This window comes from Dreissena polymorpha, chromosome 4, assembly GCF_020536995.1.
Source record: "Dreissena polymorpha isolate Duluth1 chromosome 4, UMN_Dpol_1.0, whole genome shotgun sequence".
NCBI classification, from domain to species: Eukaryota; Metazoa; Mollusca; class Bivalvia; order Myida; family Dreissenidae; genus Dreissena; species Dreissena polymorpha.
The window spans coordinates 8,628,428-8,650,649 of NC_068358.1; the positions used below are offsets into that span (position 1 = coordinate 8,628,428).

At 36.7% G+C, this 22,222-nt stretch overlaps 1 protein-coding gene across 1 annotated transcript; it reads right to left on the reverse strand.

Moving 5' to 3' along the window:
* Nucleotides 1-692: 692 nt before the first annotated feature.
* On the reverse strand, nt 693-2,876 carry LOC127877076 (uncharacterized). Its single transcript, XM_052422697.1, has 2 exons — nt 2,028-2,876; nt 693-737 (listed from the first exon to the last, which is right to left on the reverse strand). The coding sequence occupies exons 1-2, from the start codon at nt 2,874-2,876 to the stop codon at nt 693-695; spliced, it is 894 nt and encodes a 297-aa protein (XP_052278657.1).
* Between the last annotated feature and the right edge of the window lie 19,346 nt (nt 2,877-22,222).

Genomic DNA, 22,222 nt, shown 5'->3' on the forward strand with positions numbered 1-22,222 from the left:
CCATATTAATACTTTGTTTGATTGCTTTGGTTGGTTATAGGAATGTCCTACAGTAAATATGGCACATTTAAGACGATCAAAAAGTTCAGGTGGTTCGTGTTTTGTTAACCGGATAGATCGTTCAATGAGCATAAATACATGTTAAAAGAGAACATATTGACCTTTTGTATACCATAACAAAGCGAAAATATTGAGACATTTATATTACATTGATGAGCTGTGTGTTTAAGATCATACTAAAACATGCTAATGCATACTGAATAATAAAGGAAGATGATGGTTAAAGTAAGATGACATTTTATAAGAATTCGTTTACACTGTGATACCACAGAAACATACTTCCGACATTCGTTGTGCAAAAACTTCCATATACAGTCTTACAGCGACACTACATATCCAACTTAAGACTCTATAAAAGCTCTTCAAATCACTTCAGGATGTACAGTGACGTGATCGGGCTTGTTTTAACAAAGGTTCTCAGAGCAATTGTATCTATTTAAGGAAGTCAAGATTGGATCGGTTAGTCAACACATCACATATATTTTCCTAACATAGTAAACAATCCCTAAGAAATTTAGGAAGGATAATTGCAGAAATACATGGTAGATGGTTACGATGGAAAGGAAGAGTAATACTTGGACCGAGTGCGTTCGCATAACTGCGCTGAAGTGTGCGTTATTCCTGGGTGTTAGCTACATCAAGTCTGATTTTTGCCACATGTCCTTATTGTTGTTGCACTGTAATATTACCGTCAGTCCTCATATCACACCGTCAGTCCACAAAAATATTTTCTGCGGTTATACGAAAGGTACTGAACATGATTTAATGGAACTATGTATAACACCATATTAACAACGGTAATAAGATGCTTATGCATGTACGAATTGCATTTGAAATCAGAAATCAAAGGTCTGGGAACTTTGACAAAAACACAACAACATTTAAAAGCTGTAAAAGCTTACAGTATTATGAACGTTTGTATGCAGATAATCAGCGAAGACAGAGTCATGCACGACATATCATTTTCATAGAAAGCTGAATCAAATGATAACAAAACATGGTACACATTAACCGTAAATTTAACGTGTATTTGTATTTATTAGCTTAAGTATGAACCATGTTTAAAATAAATATTTAAAAAAACAAACGCTTTTGAACGTAATGAACACGCTTTCATAATAAAAGTAACATTCACAATTGGTACACTTAAATGGTAAACTTCCAAAGTGTCTTTGTTATACATGTTTTTTAAGCTATGAAAATGTATACCATTTGAGCACATGCTTTATTAAAGCTTATCGACAGTACATTTATTAGATGTGTGATTGAAAAGCTAACATGTTTAAACGATACGTCATATATAAGCTACCGCTGATACTGTTATTTAGAAGGTGCATTGGTTGCTTTTGACTTTTTGATAACAAAGGCAAATACATTCACTTGAAATTCAGGAAATTCAGGAACAAAACTAGACTCGTTGACACTGACTAATACCGCGTAATAGATGTTCGTGTAGTCGTGTTATTCCTTTTGATATTAACAAGAGACATTCGACACATATTCACTGGGGAATATGCGGTTTAAGTATACTGTATTTGGTTTCTAATGTGCTTGATTCTATTGTACCGATATGTATCAAAGCAAAATGATTATTTTCAGTGACAACACTTGTTCCAGACAAAAAAATGGTTAAAGAAGACTTCCTGCAAAATAATCAACTGCCCATTGCCTTTGGTGTAGTAGGAATAGTACTGCTTATCGCAATCATTATAACTGTGTGTTGCTGTTACTATAAAAGGAGAACATGCTGGTAAGGGAATTCCGTTTTTACAGTTAAAAACGACGAAACTACTCGTAAAACTACACTACCACTACACCATCACCGAGACCACCACCGCGACCACCACCACGAACAACACCATGCCCACAACATCAAAAACCACCACGACAACCACCACGACCACCACCACGACCACCATCATGGCCACCACCACGACCACCACCACGACCACCACCACGACCACCACCATCACCACCACCACGACCACAACATCGACAACTATCACGACCACCATCACAACCACAACCACGCCAACCATCACGACAACCACCACGACTACAACATCGACAACCATCACGACCACCACCACGACCACCATCACAACCACCACCACGACCACAACATCGTCAACCATCACGACCACCATCACGACCACCATCAAGACCACCATCACGACCCCAACCACGACAACCATCACGACCACCATCACGACCACCATCACGACCAGCATCACGACAACCATAACGACCACCACCACGACCACCATCACGACAACCATCACGACCACCATCACGACCACCAACACGACCACCATCACGACCACCATCACGACCACCATCACGACAACCATCACGAAGACCATCACGACCACCATCACGACAACCACGACCACCATCACGACAACCATCACGACAACCATCATGACAACCATTACGGCCACCACCACGACCACCATAACGACCAACATCACGACCACCATCACGACAACCATCACGACCACCACGACGACCACAACATCGACAACCATCAGGACCACCAGCACGACCACAACATTTACACCCATCACGGCTACCACTACGACCACAACATCGACAACGATCACGACCACCATCACGACCACCACCACGACCACCACCACGACAACCATCACGGCTATCACCACGACCACAACATCGACAACTATCACGGATACCACAACGACCACAATATCGACAACCATCGCGACTACCTTCACGACCACCATCACGACCACAACATCGACAACCATCACGGCTACCACTACGACCACAACATCGACCACCACCACGACCACCATCACGACAACCACCACAACCACACCACGGCCATCACTACGACTACAAATTCGACAACCACCACTACAACCACCACGACAACCACCACGACGACCACCACGATCAACACCACGACAACCACCACGGCCATACCACGGCCACCACCACAACGACCAACACGACAAATCCACGACCACCAACACCACCACCACGACAACACCACAAACACCACAACCAACACCGCGACCACCAACACAACCACGACCATCACCATGACCACAACTACGACCACCACCACGACCATCACAACCACCACGACGACCACCACGACGACCACCACAACAACCGCCAAGACCATTATCACGACCACCCTAACCACGACGACCCCCACGATCACCACCACGACCACAACCACCACGACCACCACAACCATCACGACCACCACCATCACCACCACCACTACAACTGCAACCACCGCCACCACCACCAACACCGCCGCAACCACCACACGACCACCACCTCCACCGCCAAGCCGACCACCACCACCACCTCAACCACAACCACCACCTACCCTACTAGTATTACAACTACTGTTGCTACTACTACTGCTGCTACTAGTACTACTACTACTACTACTACTACTACTACTACTACTACTACTACTACTACTACTACTACTACTACTACTACTACTACTACTACTACTAAAACTACAACTACTATAACTTCTACTACTACTTCTTCTACTACTACAACAACTACTACTGCTACTACTACTACTACTACTACTACTACTACTACTACTACTACTACTACTACTACTACTACTAGTACTACTACTACTACTGCAACTCCTCCTCCTCCTCCTCCTCCTACTACTACTACTACTACTTCTACTACTACTACTACTACTACTACTACTACTACTACTTCTACTACTACTACTAATACTACTACTACTACTACTACTACTCCTTCTTCTACTACTACTACTACTTCTACTGCTACTACTTTTACTACTACTTCTACTACTACTACTTCTACTACCACTACTGCTACTACTACTATTACTACTACTACTATTACTACTACTACTACTACTACTACTACTACTACTACTACTACTACTACTACTACTACTACTGCTACTACTACTACTACTACTACTACTGCTACTACTACTGCTACTACTACTACTATCACTACTACTACTACTTCTACTACTACTACTACTACTACTACTACTACTACTACTACTACTACTACTACTACTGCTGCTGCTGCTGCTGCTACTACTACTACAACTACTACTACTACTACTACTACTACTACTACTACTACTACTACTACTACTACTACTACTACTACTACTTCTACTACTACTACTACTACTACTACTACTTCTTCTACTACTACTACTACAACTAAGACTACTGCCACGCTTACATTATTATACACAGGGTCGCGATGAAATCAGCGGATGAAGGAAAGAGTGAGCGGGTTACCTCTCTGGTCGTAGAAAATGTAGGATACAGCCCATGTAAGAAACTTCATTATAAGTTATGTATATTAGTTTTTTCTCGTTTTACTTATTTAAACATAGTTTTTTAATTGATTGAATCATTCTTATTTTGTGTTTAATTGTGTTTAACGGAAACTCAATGCATATGTTATATTGTTCCATTGACATATTATAATATTGTTCAAATCAAAAGAAACATATGTATTAGTTTTTAATTACGTAGTTATCTCATTTAAATATTAAAAAATACATAGGTTGGCAAATAGGTGGAAGTAACGTACCCTGGATAGTATATGGGCCCAGAAGCCCAATATATTCAAATAAATGTATAAAATCATGTTTAATGAGAGAACATTGACAAAGAGCCATGAAAAAAACACACCCTCTGATATTGGAATCATAACAAGGTCATTAACTTGAATTTATCATAGACCTGTCTTCGCGGGCCGCAAAATGTCAAAAATAGCTTTAATCCAAAGCACCCATTGGTCCTCTTGTGGGCAATCGGACAACCTTTCAAAAATAAATTACTTTAAAGAAATCTGTCCAGTCGTTTGCTCCCAGTCGGCCAATAACCAAGCAATATTTCGAGCCCGTTTGTTCACCCGAATAAATCTTGCACACACTTGCAAACAATATTTTTTTAGTTTTCTCCCCTTAATCGATAGCTTGCGTCCTATTCCTTTGAAACAACGAGGCATGTTTCATAATGCATGCATATGCAACCACTTACCACTAAAAACTAATTTTACCCTGAGGTAAACATGTTATGAATCATTTCCTTTGAATATGTTTAATACATTTTTCGCCCAGACTAAAGCATAATAACATGACTCCAGATAGACATGTGTATGGAGAGGGGCTGTGCTCATGAATAAATGTCGTTTACTTTTTATACTTATGTTTTATCCAAACTTCTTTGTATGCACCGTGTACTTTGCACCATAATCATCAATAGTTCACTTAATCTTTATTGCTTTTGGCACAACTGACTTTTTGAGTTCCTGTTTTTATATGTTCTGTCTTTCATATCACGCATAGATGATGATGATGATGATGGGCACATACCAAGCAATGTTGTTCTTGAAACGATTAAAGTTCCTGTGGAATCAAATTTGGAAAATACCATTAAAAAGACAGTTGGTGGTAATAAAGTGGACAGGAAAAGCGACTCGCCAGCGATCAATAGAAACATCACAACAGTAGCATTAGAAGTAAAGCTTGGTAAAAGTCCACAAGATAGTGAGAATGTAAAAGATCAAAGGAAAGACACAAATGAACACATTGACGATGAATCCGACAAGATTAAAAAAGAACGTAATATTGATAAGAAAAATAACGAACAGGTGGAAGACGACTACGCTATAGGCGAGCCTGATGACGATGCTGGTGAATCAGTCGTGATATACGAAGACGCTGATGTGTCTTCAGATGATGATAAAATGACCAATCAACACTCTGCTGTGCCTGAAAACGATTACGATTACGGTTATCATGATAAAGCTCCGTTAGAGACCGTATCTGCATATAATACATTTGAAGAAATAAGAATAAAGAGGAAATTGTCGGAGGCTTCTGGTTGCGTAGATGACAAAGACGAGAATTACGATCACTTACAGACATCTGTCAGAAAAGAGAGTATGAAAAAAACATACCAAGAGGCTTATTCCACAATGAAATCTATCCGCGCGATGAGTGAAAGTGGCCACCCTCGAGGTGGACCATCAGATGTCGAAGAAGATGAAAATTACAACACCCTTGAAACAGAGCCAGGAAAAACAGTTCGATTTTCCCACCCCGATTATAACCGAGTAACAATTGCTGATAAAATAACGGTTGATGCTGGTAATGTTGTAACGGACAGTCAACGGACAAGTATGAAACGAGTAACAATAGGCAATTGTAAAGAACCAATCGTGTACAACAATCTTAGTGCCGTTCCAGTCCAACCAGTTATTTCAATTGCTGATCAGTCTGTTCAGTCAGATGATAATGAGACTTATCCATTCTGTGAAATACCAGAGCATGAAGAAAAAGATGAAACCGACCATTTTTATGAACATTTTACTGACGACGAAAAACATGATACGACTGCAAAAGTTTCAAAAGCTATTGCAAATAATCGATCAGTAAATGATGAAGCTATAGCGAATGACAATTACACAATTTACGAAGACGTCAATGAGAGTAGTGACACACAGACTTCAAATATAGATACTGTTGTCACACCACAAAAATCTACAGATCAACATGTGAATAAAGGATATCCTCTAATAAAAGACAATGTTGAAAAGGTGGAGACAAATGTTAAATCTCAAAATTTTGAAACCGAAAATAGCTTTCAGAAAAACGGACAGTCAGGAATTCTCAAGGCAAAGGATAGAAAGTTACACGACTACGAAGATTTTAAATTGAAATTTTAAGGTGGCTGTTATGTCCCTAGTCCACTACGAAAACAAGCCCACGATTCGCTACGATTTCTCACATTTATTGAATCGGGAAGACTCGTTACAGTCTGCGATTCAGTTACGACAGTGGTACGATTGAGTTACGACGAATCGTGGGGTTCGGTTGAAGTCTTGCGTATAGGGTCGCGACATCACTACGATGTGTAAGAATCTACTGCGACTGTACTACGAACGATGCAGATAGGTCACGACTCAGCTAGGACCTCACCGAACGCACCCATGAATTCGGCGCCAATATCTACTGATATTGGTTATAACACGGCACGCGACTTGTTTTCTACAGACAAAGAAGAAAATAAAGTGTGGGTTATTCTGCAATAAATTAAGGGCGGAGCTTAATGTTTCGAAAATAGTTCCGAATAAATAAAGAAAATATTGCAGTAAAATGCACGTGCTTAAATCCCGCTCTTAAAGAAATGTAAAAAAAATGTAGCACGTATATAAATGTTATGAAACAACAAATTGTATATTTGGTGATAAGTGGCATGACCACGCCTGCTAAGAATTTGTTTGTTAAGAAACGTAATTAAGAAAACATTTATAGCAGGTCAGCCTTTCAGAAGAATTAACACATGTGACGTCATTTAGTTTCTATGAGTGTTGTTCTCAATGAAAGTGACGTAATTTGCAAAATATTTATGAATGAAAACGACGTCAAATGTTTGTACAATTCAATGACGTCACTAAATAGTGAACTGTGTGCGAAGACGGGCGGAGTATTGAAAAATATAGTTCACGTTCAAAAGCTTGAAGCAAATCAATCAGAATCGTGTAAGAATAGAAATAATATTTTTCTTTGGTGGCTTGTTGTCGAATAATACACAGTAAGGAGTATAGATTCGTGTTATCAAAGCACTCGTGCTCCGCATTCGTGATTTAATTCCTACGCATCTATACTCCTTACTGTGGGTTATTCGACAACAAAACATGATGGAAAAATATTATTTATTTATCATTCTTTACAAAATCGTAACTGTTTCGTAACTAAATCGCGAGAATCTTAGCGGGCTCGCAACTCAATCGGGGTGAACTCTTGAAAGTCTTGACAAAGTCGTAAATGATCCGTAGACAGATCACGTGATCACCGATTCCCCGATTGAGTCACGAATTACCTAAGATTCCATTACGACGCCCAAGAACGAAGTACGACACTGTTACTAGTCAACCGCGATTAAATTGAGTCTTGGAGGTCTTGGTCAAATTTTAAACACGTTTAAAAACTGGCCGCGAATTTTTAGGAGCTCACGGCTCGCCCGCGACTAGCTACGAATGAGTTAGGACCTTCGCCGATTGAGTTACGAATGTCCCCGACCTCAAAATATTGGAAATCGGGACAAATCGTGGGGAATCGGGTCGTAGTGGAATACCCCTATTAGGAGCTATAACATAATTATAAAATTGTATGTAATTATATTAGTTTGTATTAGCTCATATTTAAGTTTGGTTATCATACCGTTGTGGTACAAGACTTGTGTAAACATGAAAACAAATCACAGTTGATATATCATGGGCTAATTATGCAATTTTTAAATGTAACGTTTTGTTTACTGACTTAATTGTATATGCCTGGGACGAATGCGATAAATTTTTAAGATGTATTGGCACTTTGTATTAAATATCTTATATATTATTTGCAACGTGTGATTTATTTATTTTTCGCTTTTATTGACTTGACATAAACAAGAAATTAAGCTTCCACTCATTTATAGTTTCTTGTGATGACTTCAGCCTATACCTATTTCCTTGAAATACTTTACGGTTATTGGAATTTTATATCATGTTATATTACAAAATTCTTTTATACAATTTTTCTATTGTTATTGTTGTAAACTTGCATTATTACAAATAGAAAGTTAATAATATTTTATTGTATCATACAGACGACCACCTTTAATTTTGTTTTTATTTGTGCATATCATGTATACGCTTTGACAGTAGTTGTATTGTACATATAATAAACAATAAACAACCCGTAACAGGAATTCAAACAATAGTTTATAACTGGGTTTACTTTGCAATATTAATTGTGTATGTTTACTTTCGTGCATTTGCATACTGTAGCCACTGAATATGTGAAACGGGTTAACTTTGCCATGTTAATATTGATCATTTTTCATAATATAGCCGCTGAGTTTTCAATTCATTTATACTACATTTTTTTCAATATGACAATAAATCGAGTATATCCGGTTTTTTTAAATGTGTTGATTTCTTAAAAACATTAACAACGTTGATGAATACAAATCTAAAGTTAACGATCATGAAAAATAATAGCAGAAAATAAACAAAGAAAATCTGTTAAGTTGCAAACAGTGGTAGCTGTACAACAGATAATTCCTTCATCACCACAAGGTATGTGGTCCTCTGGGAAGTCCCCATTAGTCAACTCACTTTTATTCAGAGTTAACGTGTCTCTATCGGCGATTAATTGCTCGTAAATTGAACTGACGTAACATTTATTTGATTAATGAGGCCAAGTTGTTGTCTAACATTCCTTGATCATATCCTTGGTCAAATCATGCAATTGTTTAATTAAACAAGAATAAAGATATAAAATTTAAAACTTGTATAGTCGCTTTTACAAAACCCGCAGTGGTTTCCGCAGGCCGAGGAAAGAGTATTTTGCTTGTCATATACAACTACAGCATTTATTGACGTCCAATACAATTAACTGTTTTAACCATAAAGGAAATATAAAGGTAGACCGATCGTGTTTACTGTACCTTCTTGTATTTTTTTGACAATGTTTTATGTTCATAACCAAGTTCGATATGCATGTGTTTTAATTTTACTACAAAATGGTGCTTTTTTATTCATTAACCAGAGGAATTCACATCTTCAGATTAGTTCATCAAAATAAATTAAGTACACCAAAAAGTGTTCGGATTGCACTTGGAAAATGTACGAGAACACGTATATTTGCACATATTTTATAATCCTAACATCTATCATTTTAAAATGTTATTGTTTAATTGATTCAATATCAATACCCATTGAATAAGTTTTTTTTATCTAGCATCGGTTTGTTCATCTGACACTTCATTTATAATTGTATACAAATGAGCACGGAGTTTGTTAATGACTTTTAAACTAGCAAACAGTGATGCAGAGTCTATTTGATTTTTAAGTAAAAATTATTTCTTTTAAATACTTCGGGAGTCCCTTAAAGTGTCTCATGGCAAATCTAAGATCCATCTATCGTATTACTGTATTGAAACTTCTTGTTTACTGTTTTGTAGATAGTTCAATACCCCAATTAAAAATAAATGTCACACAACTCTGCCAAGACTTTCCAAAGGGAGGGTATATCTCACTAGCGATTGCAGCCATCTTTGTTTTTCTCAGCCTACTTTTAGCCTTGGGTTCACTGTGACACTCAACCAAACTGCCAGGCCCTTTCAAAGTGCTGACATGCGTATTGCTCGCTTGGTTATCGGCACATTCTTCGACATTTCGATTATCGATGTGTTGGAAGAGTACGACGCTATTTCCGCTAAAATACTTGATCTTCAAAAGCAGCAACAAGGAAACTGTCGGCCTTATTGTCCTTCCACTAATGACTGCGGTGGTATTGTTTACAGTTGCTGAGCTTGTTCAAGCTGGTCAAAAGCATAATACCCCAAATTGTCATTTTATGGTGCAAATAGCAGTTTGTGCCAACTCTCAACAGCTTGCTTTATTCTCATCGCTGACCTCATATTGAGCAATGGCCGTGGGATTTCTAGAAAAATCAGACAAATGACATTGCCTCAAACACATATCGAACTATCTCAGACAGACGCAATTCTAAAATGATGTGTTCTGTACCTTTTACAATTGGTGCCCACTGCTCTCTGCCAAGTGTGAAAGCATTGGAATATACGGGGGGAGGGGTACCAAGTTTTGGCGCCGTATGTTTATGCCTTTTTATCGTTTTTATCCATGGTATTGTATTCAACATATGGTTTGACGAAGCTCGATTGCATTTGAAAACCATCATTTTATGACAAAGATTTCGCCAGAATTTCAATCTCTGTTATGACTTTTTGACGATGCTGAAACAGCATCTTCCAAGGTATGATAACCATCGAAAAATAATTCACAATGGCGACCTATGTAAAAGACCGAGCCAGTCCGATTGAGATAACTCGATTTTTCAGTTACTTCCCTTTTGCATTCGCCACTGCGTAGGAGATTGCTCGTCATTGATAACATTCTCCTAGCAGAGTTGCCGTTCGTGTTTCAACATTCAACAATGGCCGCCCCCATGAGAGTCTCGATTCAAAACTTTCTTACTGCATAAATTGGCTTGTTTCGCTGTTTAGAAGCTGTCATTTAGGATATATGAATTATTTATTCACTAAATCTCCGCTTATGACAACAATAGTTGGAATTTGAAGGATATACATGTATACTCGATGTGAATAAAGGACTTTCTGGATCGTAACAGCTTGACACGGCAAAACTGGCATACTGGTATTTTTAGTTATCAATATAAGTCACATTGTGCTTTATAAATTGTATTCGAGCATTTTGCGACTTATTGAATGACTATGATACCCGATATCAACATTTCATCGGGGATTTGCAGATCACCAAGCTGTCCTGAAATTCAACATTGATTTCAAACTCTTTACTGGTTTGTACTCTGTTAGTACTTTTTATCATTTAAAAGTTAAATGAACTGTGTCACAGTAAAAGAGACATTAAGGTTCGGATCTAGATCAGCCTGCAGCCGCTTGAAAGCTGTTTGCTTAAAAGCGTTTTTCTGACAATAACAAATAATTTAAATGGATACTGATTTGACTGCGCTTTTCCTGTGACCTGACTCAAATAATAGAGTTGTCATTAATCAAATTATTTATTTCGAACATTAATCAATTGTTTTTCTTGTCCCTCGGGATCAATGACTCCAGCACTTTCCTGTTGAGAATTGAATACTGCTAAAGGCGATGCTAGGGAGCGTAAGAGATATTGCACCTTCCAGTATCGCTCGATTGTGCATTGTCGGCTTGGGTACTACGTACATGTACCCCGCGTACTCTTAAGTATACTTACATGTATCCCGGGTACGGTAAATATACTAAAATGTACCGGGAAATTTAACCCTAAATCAGTCGTTGTCGACTATTTTTTTGTAATAATTATATATACACATTTATGTCAATTTTCTGTAAAATGGCCTCTATATTATCGGAACACATACTCAAAAAGCATGTCGATGCAGTGTTTTTTTAAGAAAAGTGTGTTTTAGATAATCGGTTGCGCGTTTTACGACATCGGATTTTGGGCGCGAATACAACTCAGGTACAGTCTAATATGGACCGAGTATAATTACGTTTATTTACCGTACCTGGGGTACATGTAAGTATACTTAGAGTACCCAGGGTACATGTAAGTATACTTAAGAGTACCCGGGGTACATGTAAGTAGTACCAGAGCCGACAATGACCAATCAAGCTCCATTATCCCTCATGAACCGACTCAAAAAACCGAGTCGGCAATATTTGACTTAATTTTTGGTTTGGTTGCTCTCGAGGGATCGAAAATTTCAGAATCTTCCTAAAAGCACTAAGGGTTTGATCCCCAGAAGGACATTGAAAACTAGCATACTTTGTTATCTAAAAGGCTGCTAAACCTGATATATAATGATAATGTGAATTTTCTCTCACATGATGTTCATCATTCATATTATATAAAAACTTACAGCAGAAGTAAACAACTGGACAATAATTAATGAACGCATCTTTCATTTGTCTTTGACACTTTGATTTTGACATGGCCTAGATTTAAATATGTGACTGGACTTTACCAGCACTCTTGTAACAGAGCTAAAGTTTAAATGTACCATTGAAGATCACCTAAATCCAGATTATAGACGTGTGGAAAGTTTTAAGGGTGTGACAAGTAAGCAAAAATTGGTCATTACCCAAAGGCCACAACTGATCTATGACTGTATTAAAACAAGAAAAATCAGTGCCTGATTCAGATTTCTTTAGATAGTTCAATAAAAACTAATTTCATAAGCCTGGTACAGTTTAACGGTAATGCTACCAATGTGTCACACCAGGGCCTTGAATTTGAAATCTAGGACATGCATGGTCATTTCTTCATGAAATCAGGACACACAATTGTATTTTAAGTCCTTAATTGACCTGGCTATAGTTCTCAGATTATTATAAGCTCAATCAGTATATTTATATCATTATTTATGCTTTGTGTATTGTAAACATATACACAATCATGCAGTTACATAATACCAATAAATAATATCAAAGCTACCCATACTATAAAGGTCATTTGCAAAGCCTATGGTCAAAATGTGAACACATTGAGTGTAATCGCCCTCTCGTGCCAGCAAAAACAACACGTTGACAGGTTGTCATTTTTGACAGTTCTACTTTCACTTTCATTTTGTGATATCAAACTATTAACAATTATGTGGCTGAGAAAAATATCGCCATTGCTTTTTATGCCCCCGGTAGGGTGGCCTATATCAGTTGAACTGTCAGTCAGTCAGTCAGTGTGTCAGTCTGTCCGTCCGTCCGAAAACTTTAATGGCCATAACTTTTTTAATATTGAACATAGCAACTTGATATTTGGCATACATGTGCATCTCATGGAGCTGCACATTCTCAGTTGTGAAAGGTGAAGGTCATCCTTCAAGGTCAAATGTCAAATATAAAGCGTCTGTCTGTCTGTCCGAAAACTTTAACAATGGCCATAACTTTTTCAATATTGGCGTGCATGCGTATCTCATAGAGCTGCACATATTGATTGGTGAAAGGTCAAGGTCATCCTTCAAGGTCAAGGTCAAAGGTCAAATTTTGCAATATTGAAGATAGCAACTCCATATTCGGCATGCATGTGTATGTCATGGAGCTGCACATTTTGAGTGGTGAAAGGTCAAGGTCATCCTTCAAGGTCAAAGGTAAAATATATGGCTTCAAAGCTGCGCAGCAGGGGGCATTGTGTTTCAGAAACACAGCTCTTGTTTAATATATTTTCTGCACATTTCTTCAAAAACTTACATTAATACACGATTTTCTTTGTTAATTCAATCATTCCTGACAGACTTGTGTACATATTTCGCTTACATTTTGACGCGCGTAGATAGGACCGCATTACCGCTTCCGAAATGTGTAATCATACTATTGCCTTCGAGGAACTTATCTGATGTTTGACGGAAAGGGCCGAAAATGTGCGAGTGTGGGTCAAGTTCCCCACAGGTAATAATTTCCCGTTCCCGCATTTTTTTTTCGTACCCAATTTGTTTTTTCGTACCCATGTTTTTTTCACCCCCAATTTTTTGTTCGTACCCACATTTTTTTCGGTCCCAATTTTTTTGTTCCCAAATATTTTTTCGTACCCAAATTTGTTTTCATACCCATTTTTTTTCGCAAAATTTGTGTACCAATTTTTTTTTCGTACCAACATACACAATTGTGGTGATTGTGGTGATGTAGATAAACTTAACTTGATGCTTTTATATCCATCCTCTCAAAAGCATCGTCACACCAGTACTGATTTACTTGTGCTTTCTAAGTGTTACATAGACCTGTGAGGAGGGGAAATATGTGCTACATTCAACACGGCAGTTTATAATGGTAAAGGTTGATAAATTAATTTTTGCACAGACGTACAGACACAGGGTGTGACATTTAAATGCGGCCTTTTTTTAAGGGGAGGGGGCCCAATACGGCACTTTTATGTGAAAAATTAATGTGTAACTCGGTTTCCTACTTCACTTTACTCGGATTCGAGTTGATTTGATTCCTTGCAGAGTAAACACAGTCTCTCTTCATGTGTCGGAATCTCCCGGCTTCATTGCGTAGTGGCAAGGTTCCAGTTCTGATCTATGCAATAAACGATCTGAGACGTTTCGGGAGGCACATTGTGACGTAGTTTTCGCACTCATATTGATGTTTTATTTGCCGATAGGTTCTCAGTTTTGAGGCCCTGCGTCCATTTGTTGATGTCGTCGAAGCCCTGCGTCCATTTATTGATGTCGTTTTTCTAATATTGTTCGCTGGTCCGACTGAGAGGACTATATAGTGAGATGTGTCCCATTGATCTGGATGCAAATAAGTTCTGGAGTTTCAGTGAGTCAAAGATGTGTTTAATGAAGAAGTTCCAGCCCTTCCATCACAGATATAACACTGATGTTTGGTGTAAACGGTCAACGTTAGTCCTTTTATTGTTTTAGCTTTATTTAAAATCCCACAAAGAGCCCTGCCCGCCGATTCCGCCAGTGTGTTTGCGGTTACGGAGAAGACAAGCGTGTATGATAAAATGCACCCGAGGTTTCTATAGCTGTTCGTTATGTTTATAGCGTGCTCTCCAATGTTGACTTTGTTTTCGGAAATGCATAACGCTCGTTTACGAAGGATTTATTTCCATGCGCCATCTTTTACACCATGTATCGATTCTTTTTTCCAGCATCTTTTTGAGATTTTACTCGCTTTCGATAAAAATTTATGTTTCATCTCTAAAATTAATATAATAGTTACTTCTTAATTATCAATATATGCTATGACCCTATCTTTTACTCTTCCGATAGTCCCGTTATTCTTTTGTTAGGTCCTCCTTATAGAATTACTTTTTCGCCAATGGCTGTATATATCGATGTTCATGAATGCTGGAATGCATCAGTGCACTCGGTATTTATGTATCGATGTACACAGACATGATTTGATATGTAATACATTATCTATGATATTTATCTACATGGTTTCAGGTTAGTGCTTGTCATTATGTTTTGTCATTTATTATATTATGTGGTTGTTCTAAGCTTGTGTGATTAGTTTATTCAATAAGCTATACGTCGTTAATTATTCTTTTATAATCTATCTTAACACAGCAATGCACCAGTATTGTATGTACTTGTTTACCTGTCTGATTTATTGTGGATGTGTATATATGTTTATATAATTTGATGATGGCACTCAGTTTTTATGTATAGATGTATACAGACATTATTTGATATGTAATAAATTATCTATTATCTAAAAAATTATAAATTATGATATTTATCTACATTGTTTCAGTCTTCGGAGTTGCGATTTTAAAGCTGGTAACCAAGAGGAACCCACTTCTTCTACCTATCATTAATACTTGACCGTCGGGGCACGAGCTGGTCGGCAGCTACAAACCCCATAAGCATCGCCGGCGACACGTCTGTGAACTTATGTGCAAGCACAATTAATTTTTCGTAGGTTTATGACTCTCCTTTATAGTCGGAAGTTGCATACGGATTGGAGAACCCTGAATTCCCCTGGTCAAATAGAAAATAAAAAAGCCCTTAACCTTAACCATCGAGCAAATGTATCACAACATCAAGGTTAGTAAACAAGTTAAGTATAAGCGCCAAGATATGTTATAGGGGAGAATCAGCTGATGAAATGTATGATAATGTTCTATATGAAACACTTAACCAAATGTTAAGCAGTGTAACTATGTCACTATTCCCTGTTTCGACGCAATATTGATTGTCGGTAAAAAGATATTCAGCTATAACGATCCTTTTCCAATTGTGTGACCAATCAACCCTTCAGTAGTAGCATATAATATATTTTTAATTATACAATATAATTGTTAAAAACAATAACAACGTTTGATACAAATTATCACCAATATGCGCACATTAATACATTTCTTCAAAAGCTTATTATTCAAAAGCAATAAAAAGTTGAGTTTTAATTCCTATTTACCAAGTCTACTTATATCTTAATTTTTAACAATTGGTGAATTACATAATTAAGTAAACATATCAATACTATAAACCTAGTAACGCTATCGTTACCATCATAAGTCTTTATTTTAGGCAAATTGTATAATTCCGTAATAAGTCTTCATTATTTTAATGTGTTGGTATAACAATGTTTTATCAAAAATGAGAGGTTCAAATGCCACTAAATCTTCGTTTCAAGTATAAACACTTCATGTTGTAAATAGAAATACAAAATAAACACAACCCATAAATTGACGAACAGTGAGAGACGAAGTGGCCCCTAACCTGATGGTTCTTGTAGATACCCGTGTGTGCTCCAGCTCTTGGTGTTCATGTAGCAAGACTTTACGGAATACTGCCCTTGGTCCATCTCCTTGAAATAATCAAAGCGCTGAAGGCATTGAAGTTGTTCGCTATTGCAAAATTCAAGTCGCAAATCATTTTTCAAAAATTATCGCAAGTTTGAAATGAACACACGCCATTCAAATTTATAAAGAGTGTGTCATAACGCACGGGTCGAGATTTGTGTGCACTTGTTATCATCCTATTTATTTCATAGAGATAACTTAGACAAAATAACAACAAAATGGCGTTTTTTGGACGTTCTGAAAGCATAGAAAGTATGATGAAAATGGTAATGAGAACGGAATATAAAGACAATTTGCAATCACCATCATATTAAATGAATTTTGTTGGAATATCGAATACATATCTCACTAAGAATATAATTTCATGATGAAAATTCCCTGTACAAAACTTCGAATTTTTCCACCATATACAAATTCAAAGTATACAACAAGATAATTGATGAAAATAAAAAATCAAAAAATCTGCGAGCAATACTTTTTACTCACGAAGGTAGTCATTAAGACAGCCCTGTTGACCCGTACTTTGCTTTTTATCAACAACTCTGACCTTAACATAGGCATAGAGCACTTATGCGCTTTTTCGGCATGGCTGTTTAACCCAGCTTTTCACCTAAAATGACTTTTACATAACGCCAGCAGACACGCATGAATATTTTCGAATATTTCATAGGCTGATACCAGATAAAACTTCTGAACTTTGGCTACATCACTATTTCTGTGCTCAGCGCAAAGGATGTAGCACTGTTCAGTGTAAGAAATGCCGGACTACTCTCTGTATGTTCAAGCGACACAGTTACAATTACGCGTTAAAATCCATCTCGAAGAATTTCAGGTCAGTACTCGTTCACAAAATCGTCCGGGGAATATATAATTGACCATCGATAAACACAGTTTTTCTTTTAAGATGAGAAAACAAACATTACCGAAATAGTATAGTGTCACGATAAGAGGAAAACCGTTCCATTATCCAACAGCAATGTTTGCCGTACTCGGTCATCACGTCTAGAAATCGTTTTTGAAAGCCTGGATAGGCTGCCCTTATTAACAAGTTTGCTATTTGGAATTAAATTTTGTCTCGAAAAGCATTATGCTTAAATGTGCCATTTACAATTCTCAATGAGATTTTTAATGACACTCGTTATGCGAAAATGTGTCTTAATCCATATGCGCCCATCATATATATAGCCCACTCAGCCTGCGCATCTCTCAGTCTGGTCAGGAGATACATAATGAGACCAAACACATTAAGTGATTTTATAGCGAACAGCATCGCCTTTGACCAGACTGTGCAAATGCACATGTTGGGTTTAAGATACGCTAGCCGAAACGCATAAGACCCATTTTCGCATGACGCGGCTATGATTTAAATGTGTCGAAAGAAAACTGCGTTTAAATCAAATATAAAAATACGATATATTTCGATAGTGAAGAAATATACTCATAATAAGGCATGTGAGGACACATATGATGTGCACTCCCGTAGTATAATTTGTATCTACTAATACTAATGTTTGGTTTGTCAATGATAACCCACATATCATGCGGTGAATATGCGACCTACAGAGTGAAAAAAAAAACCCACATTAGTTGAACTTTTGTTTTCAACTTATTTATTCAGAACGGTAAATTGCAAACTTTATTTCAAAGTCAGCATTTACGCCGACTACCTTTTTAAAAGATAGTACTTGTTACATTTAGTTTTTTGTTTTTAATATTCGGTTTCAGCGATTATAAAGCATTTTTTGAGGTTGTCTATAGTATACCTGTCGTAACTGGTGAACTCATGTGCAACGTTTTATAAATTGAGAACTGTGAATGTAAACAAGCTTCACCTTCTATTATTGCGTTGTTAGCACCCGTAAATACATAAGATCGCCGCTAACTGTTTAGAACAAAAGAACGTTTCCCAGAAATATCAAATTTAACCCCGATGTAGAAGCATGAACAAGGTTACGAAACAGATAATTTTTTTTATTTTTTTTTATATTCGGTTTTAGCGATAATGAAACATTTTTGTTGTTGTCTAACGTATCCCTGAAGTTATGGTTGAACACATGTTCAATGTTCTATAAATTGAGAATATAAACAAGCGTAACCTTATACTATTACGTTGTTTTTCCCGAATCTATTAATAGCCTCAGGTTATGAATAACCTGTACTACGTCATAAAGACGCAGCAGATGGTGGACTATTTTAATCATTCATAACCAATCTCTGCCGCGACACGTAAAATACAAACATTGTTTATTGATTCTTTTCTATATAAGCTCCGTTAAAAAATATTCCATTCCATACGATATTCACATAATTTTTCCATTCTTGAATGCATATAGTTGAAGAACTCAAACCTCCGGCATATTTTTTACAATTCTTTCTCGCGCGGATACGGCAGATGCGGCACATGAGGCGGGTAGTAGGCTTTCCGTAGATAACAGCGAACTGACTTGAAATTTTCGTCAACAACATATGCTGTTCGCTACGCGAACAACTAAAAACAAACATGTTTTGGTTTTGACTCTCTCGAAATTTGTTATTAATATGCAACATTTCGCGCATTTTAAGAATCAATGGTAGAAAGGCATGAATTGACAAAAAAGTGTTTATTTCGTATAAGATTGTAGAAATGTTTCATTTGGTGCAATATTAAACAACTATTTCCATTCGATCACCATTTGTTTTATCACCATTAATTAAATGATAATGCCTTATACTTGAATCAACAAATATCCTTAGTATGTTTCTATTGATTGATGTTCGTCTACTGGTTTATGGTCTTCTACTGATTAATTGTCACCCTACGTAACATGAGTGGTGGGCCCCTTGAATATGATGAAGATTGAAATAGTTCGAGCACGTGTTCCTCGGGCCACAGATGTGATTTCCCTGAGATATGGGTTCGGGTAACGACTGCTTGAAAAAACCTGTATAACAAGTAAGTTTTAAAAGTGTATATTACACATATGACACGTAACAACCAGCATTAATGTTTAAACAATAAATAGTTAGGTGCTAGGTTTGACAATAAAAAATATATATGTTCCAAATTATAAAGATAAAAAGTGATCAAAAACGTTTTTCTAATTTGAATATGTGTGGTGTTTTTGTTTAGGTTAGTTGCAAAACATCTCTTACATGTGAATAAAATAGCAGTGTTTTTATTATACATTTGGGATAGCTAAGTGGGTAAGGTTGAAGTTACTACAGTATTATAATTTACACAAATTCGAGTCCTAGAAGAAAATTTGTTTTATCTTTACTAATCTTTGCATCATATTTGCAGAATTAAAGGTGCCTTTTCACAGATTTTGGCATATTTTGAAGTTTGTCATTAAATGCTTAATATTGATAAATGTAAACATTGGATCTTATAACCTCAAGTAAAAAATCAAGAATAAATTTTAAAAAAGGAATAAAAAGTAGCCGGTACCAGGCTCAAACCAGTGACCCCCGGAGACCTGGAGTTAGTCTGAAGTAAAAACGCATAAGCCCTCTCGGCTATTCCGCCGGGTATACACAGGGCAAGTATTTTATACCTTATATAAGCAATCTTCGTAGTTTCGTAAATTTAAACGACAACAACAGAACTCTCCAAATTATTCAATCGTTTCGCGTTGCAACGCTTTATAATTTTTAGGTTTTCAAATCGTCAAAAGATACATATAATGATTATATTGGACTATGGTAAATGTTGAGTAATACTGTTTCCTCACAAATATCATAACTAAAACGAAAATTTGCGAATCTGAAACAACTTTTTTTAAATTTGTCAATTTACCAAACCGTGCAAAAGATCCCTTTAATGTTCTTTAAACATTGTAGATTTTTTCTCATATCACTCAAGATGAGATTGTGCATGGCATACATGTTCTTCAAATAAACAAACATCTGCCAACGAAACCCTTCCATGTAAAATCCCAACGTCGGAAAAGTGATAAGTATGTCACTCGTTGATAAAGCATTTCAATGCATAAATCCAATAAAATTCCCTGTTGAAGCTTATCAATTTAACTACCGCTGATAAGGCTTTTAAAGGGACCTTTTTACACATTTTGACATGTATTGGAGTGTGTCATTAAATGCTTTATATTGATAAATGTAAATATTGGATCTAAAAAGCTCCAGTAAAAAAAATCAAGAATAAAATAAAGAAAGAAAATAGTAACCCTCAACTGGGTTCGAACCACTGACCCCTGGAGTAAAAGTCTATCTAAGAACACTCGACCATCCGTGCCCATTCAATGAATGATGTATTTTACACTTTATATGAGCAATCTTCGTAGTATCACAAAAAATAACGACAACAACAGAACTCTCCCAATTATTCAATCGTTTCGCGTTGCAACGCTTTATAATTTCCTGGTTTTTAAATCGTCAAAAGATGCATATTATGGATATTGACAGCATGGTAAATGTTCAGTATTACTGTTTTCTCCCAAAACATCATAACTACAACAAAAATGCGAATCTGAAACATTTGTTTTATTTTTGTCAATTTACCAAATCGTGAAAAGGTCCCTTTTAAGACATGCGTTTATTCATGTGGGGTTTTCAGTGACCTGCACTGATAACAGTCAGAAGATACATAAAACATTCTTCCGAAGTTCAGAATCAACTTCCGTGTTTACCCTTTCACTCGAATTTTTCCTCTTGTTCCACATTTGTGGTGATCTTTTTCTCCCTTTGTCATTCAAATCAGACATTCGAAACCTATATTATATGCACATGGAACTTAGTTTTATTCTGAATTTTTGTTAATGTAATTTACTTTGTCGGAATGTTATATCGATCTACTTAAATGTTCTAATATCATTTATGTTCCTGAAAGAAATGGATTTAACGGATTTTCTGAAAGAACATTTGCTGTACGTTGTATTGGTTGGAGTCGGAATAATATTGGTTATCGCAATAATCACCACTGTATGTTGCTGTTATCTGAAACGAAAAAAACGCAGGTAAGTGACTACTTCAATATTTATATTACTTCTACTTTTCGTAACACGTATTCTGTCACTAATTTTACTACTAAGTTTCCCTACTAGTATTGCCACTTTTCCTACGTAATCAAAATCAACAACAATTCAAACTACTACTACCACCGCTACTACCACCACAACTACTACTACAACAACTACTACTACAACAACGACTACTACTGCTACTACTACTACTACAACAACAACAACAACTTCTACTACTACTACTACTACTACTACTACTACTACTACTACTACTACTACTACTACTTCTACTACAACAACTACTACTACTACTACTACTACAACTACTACTACTCTATTACTAC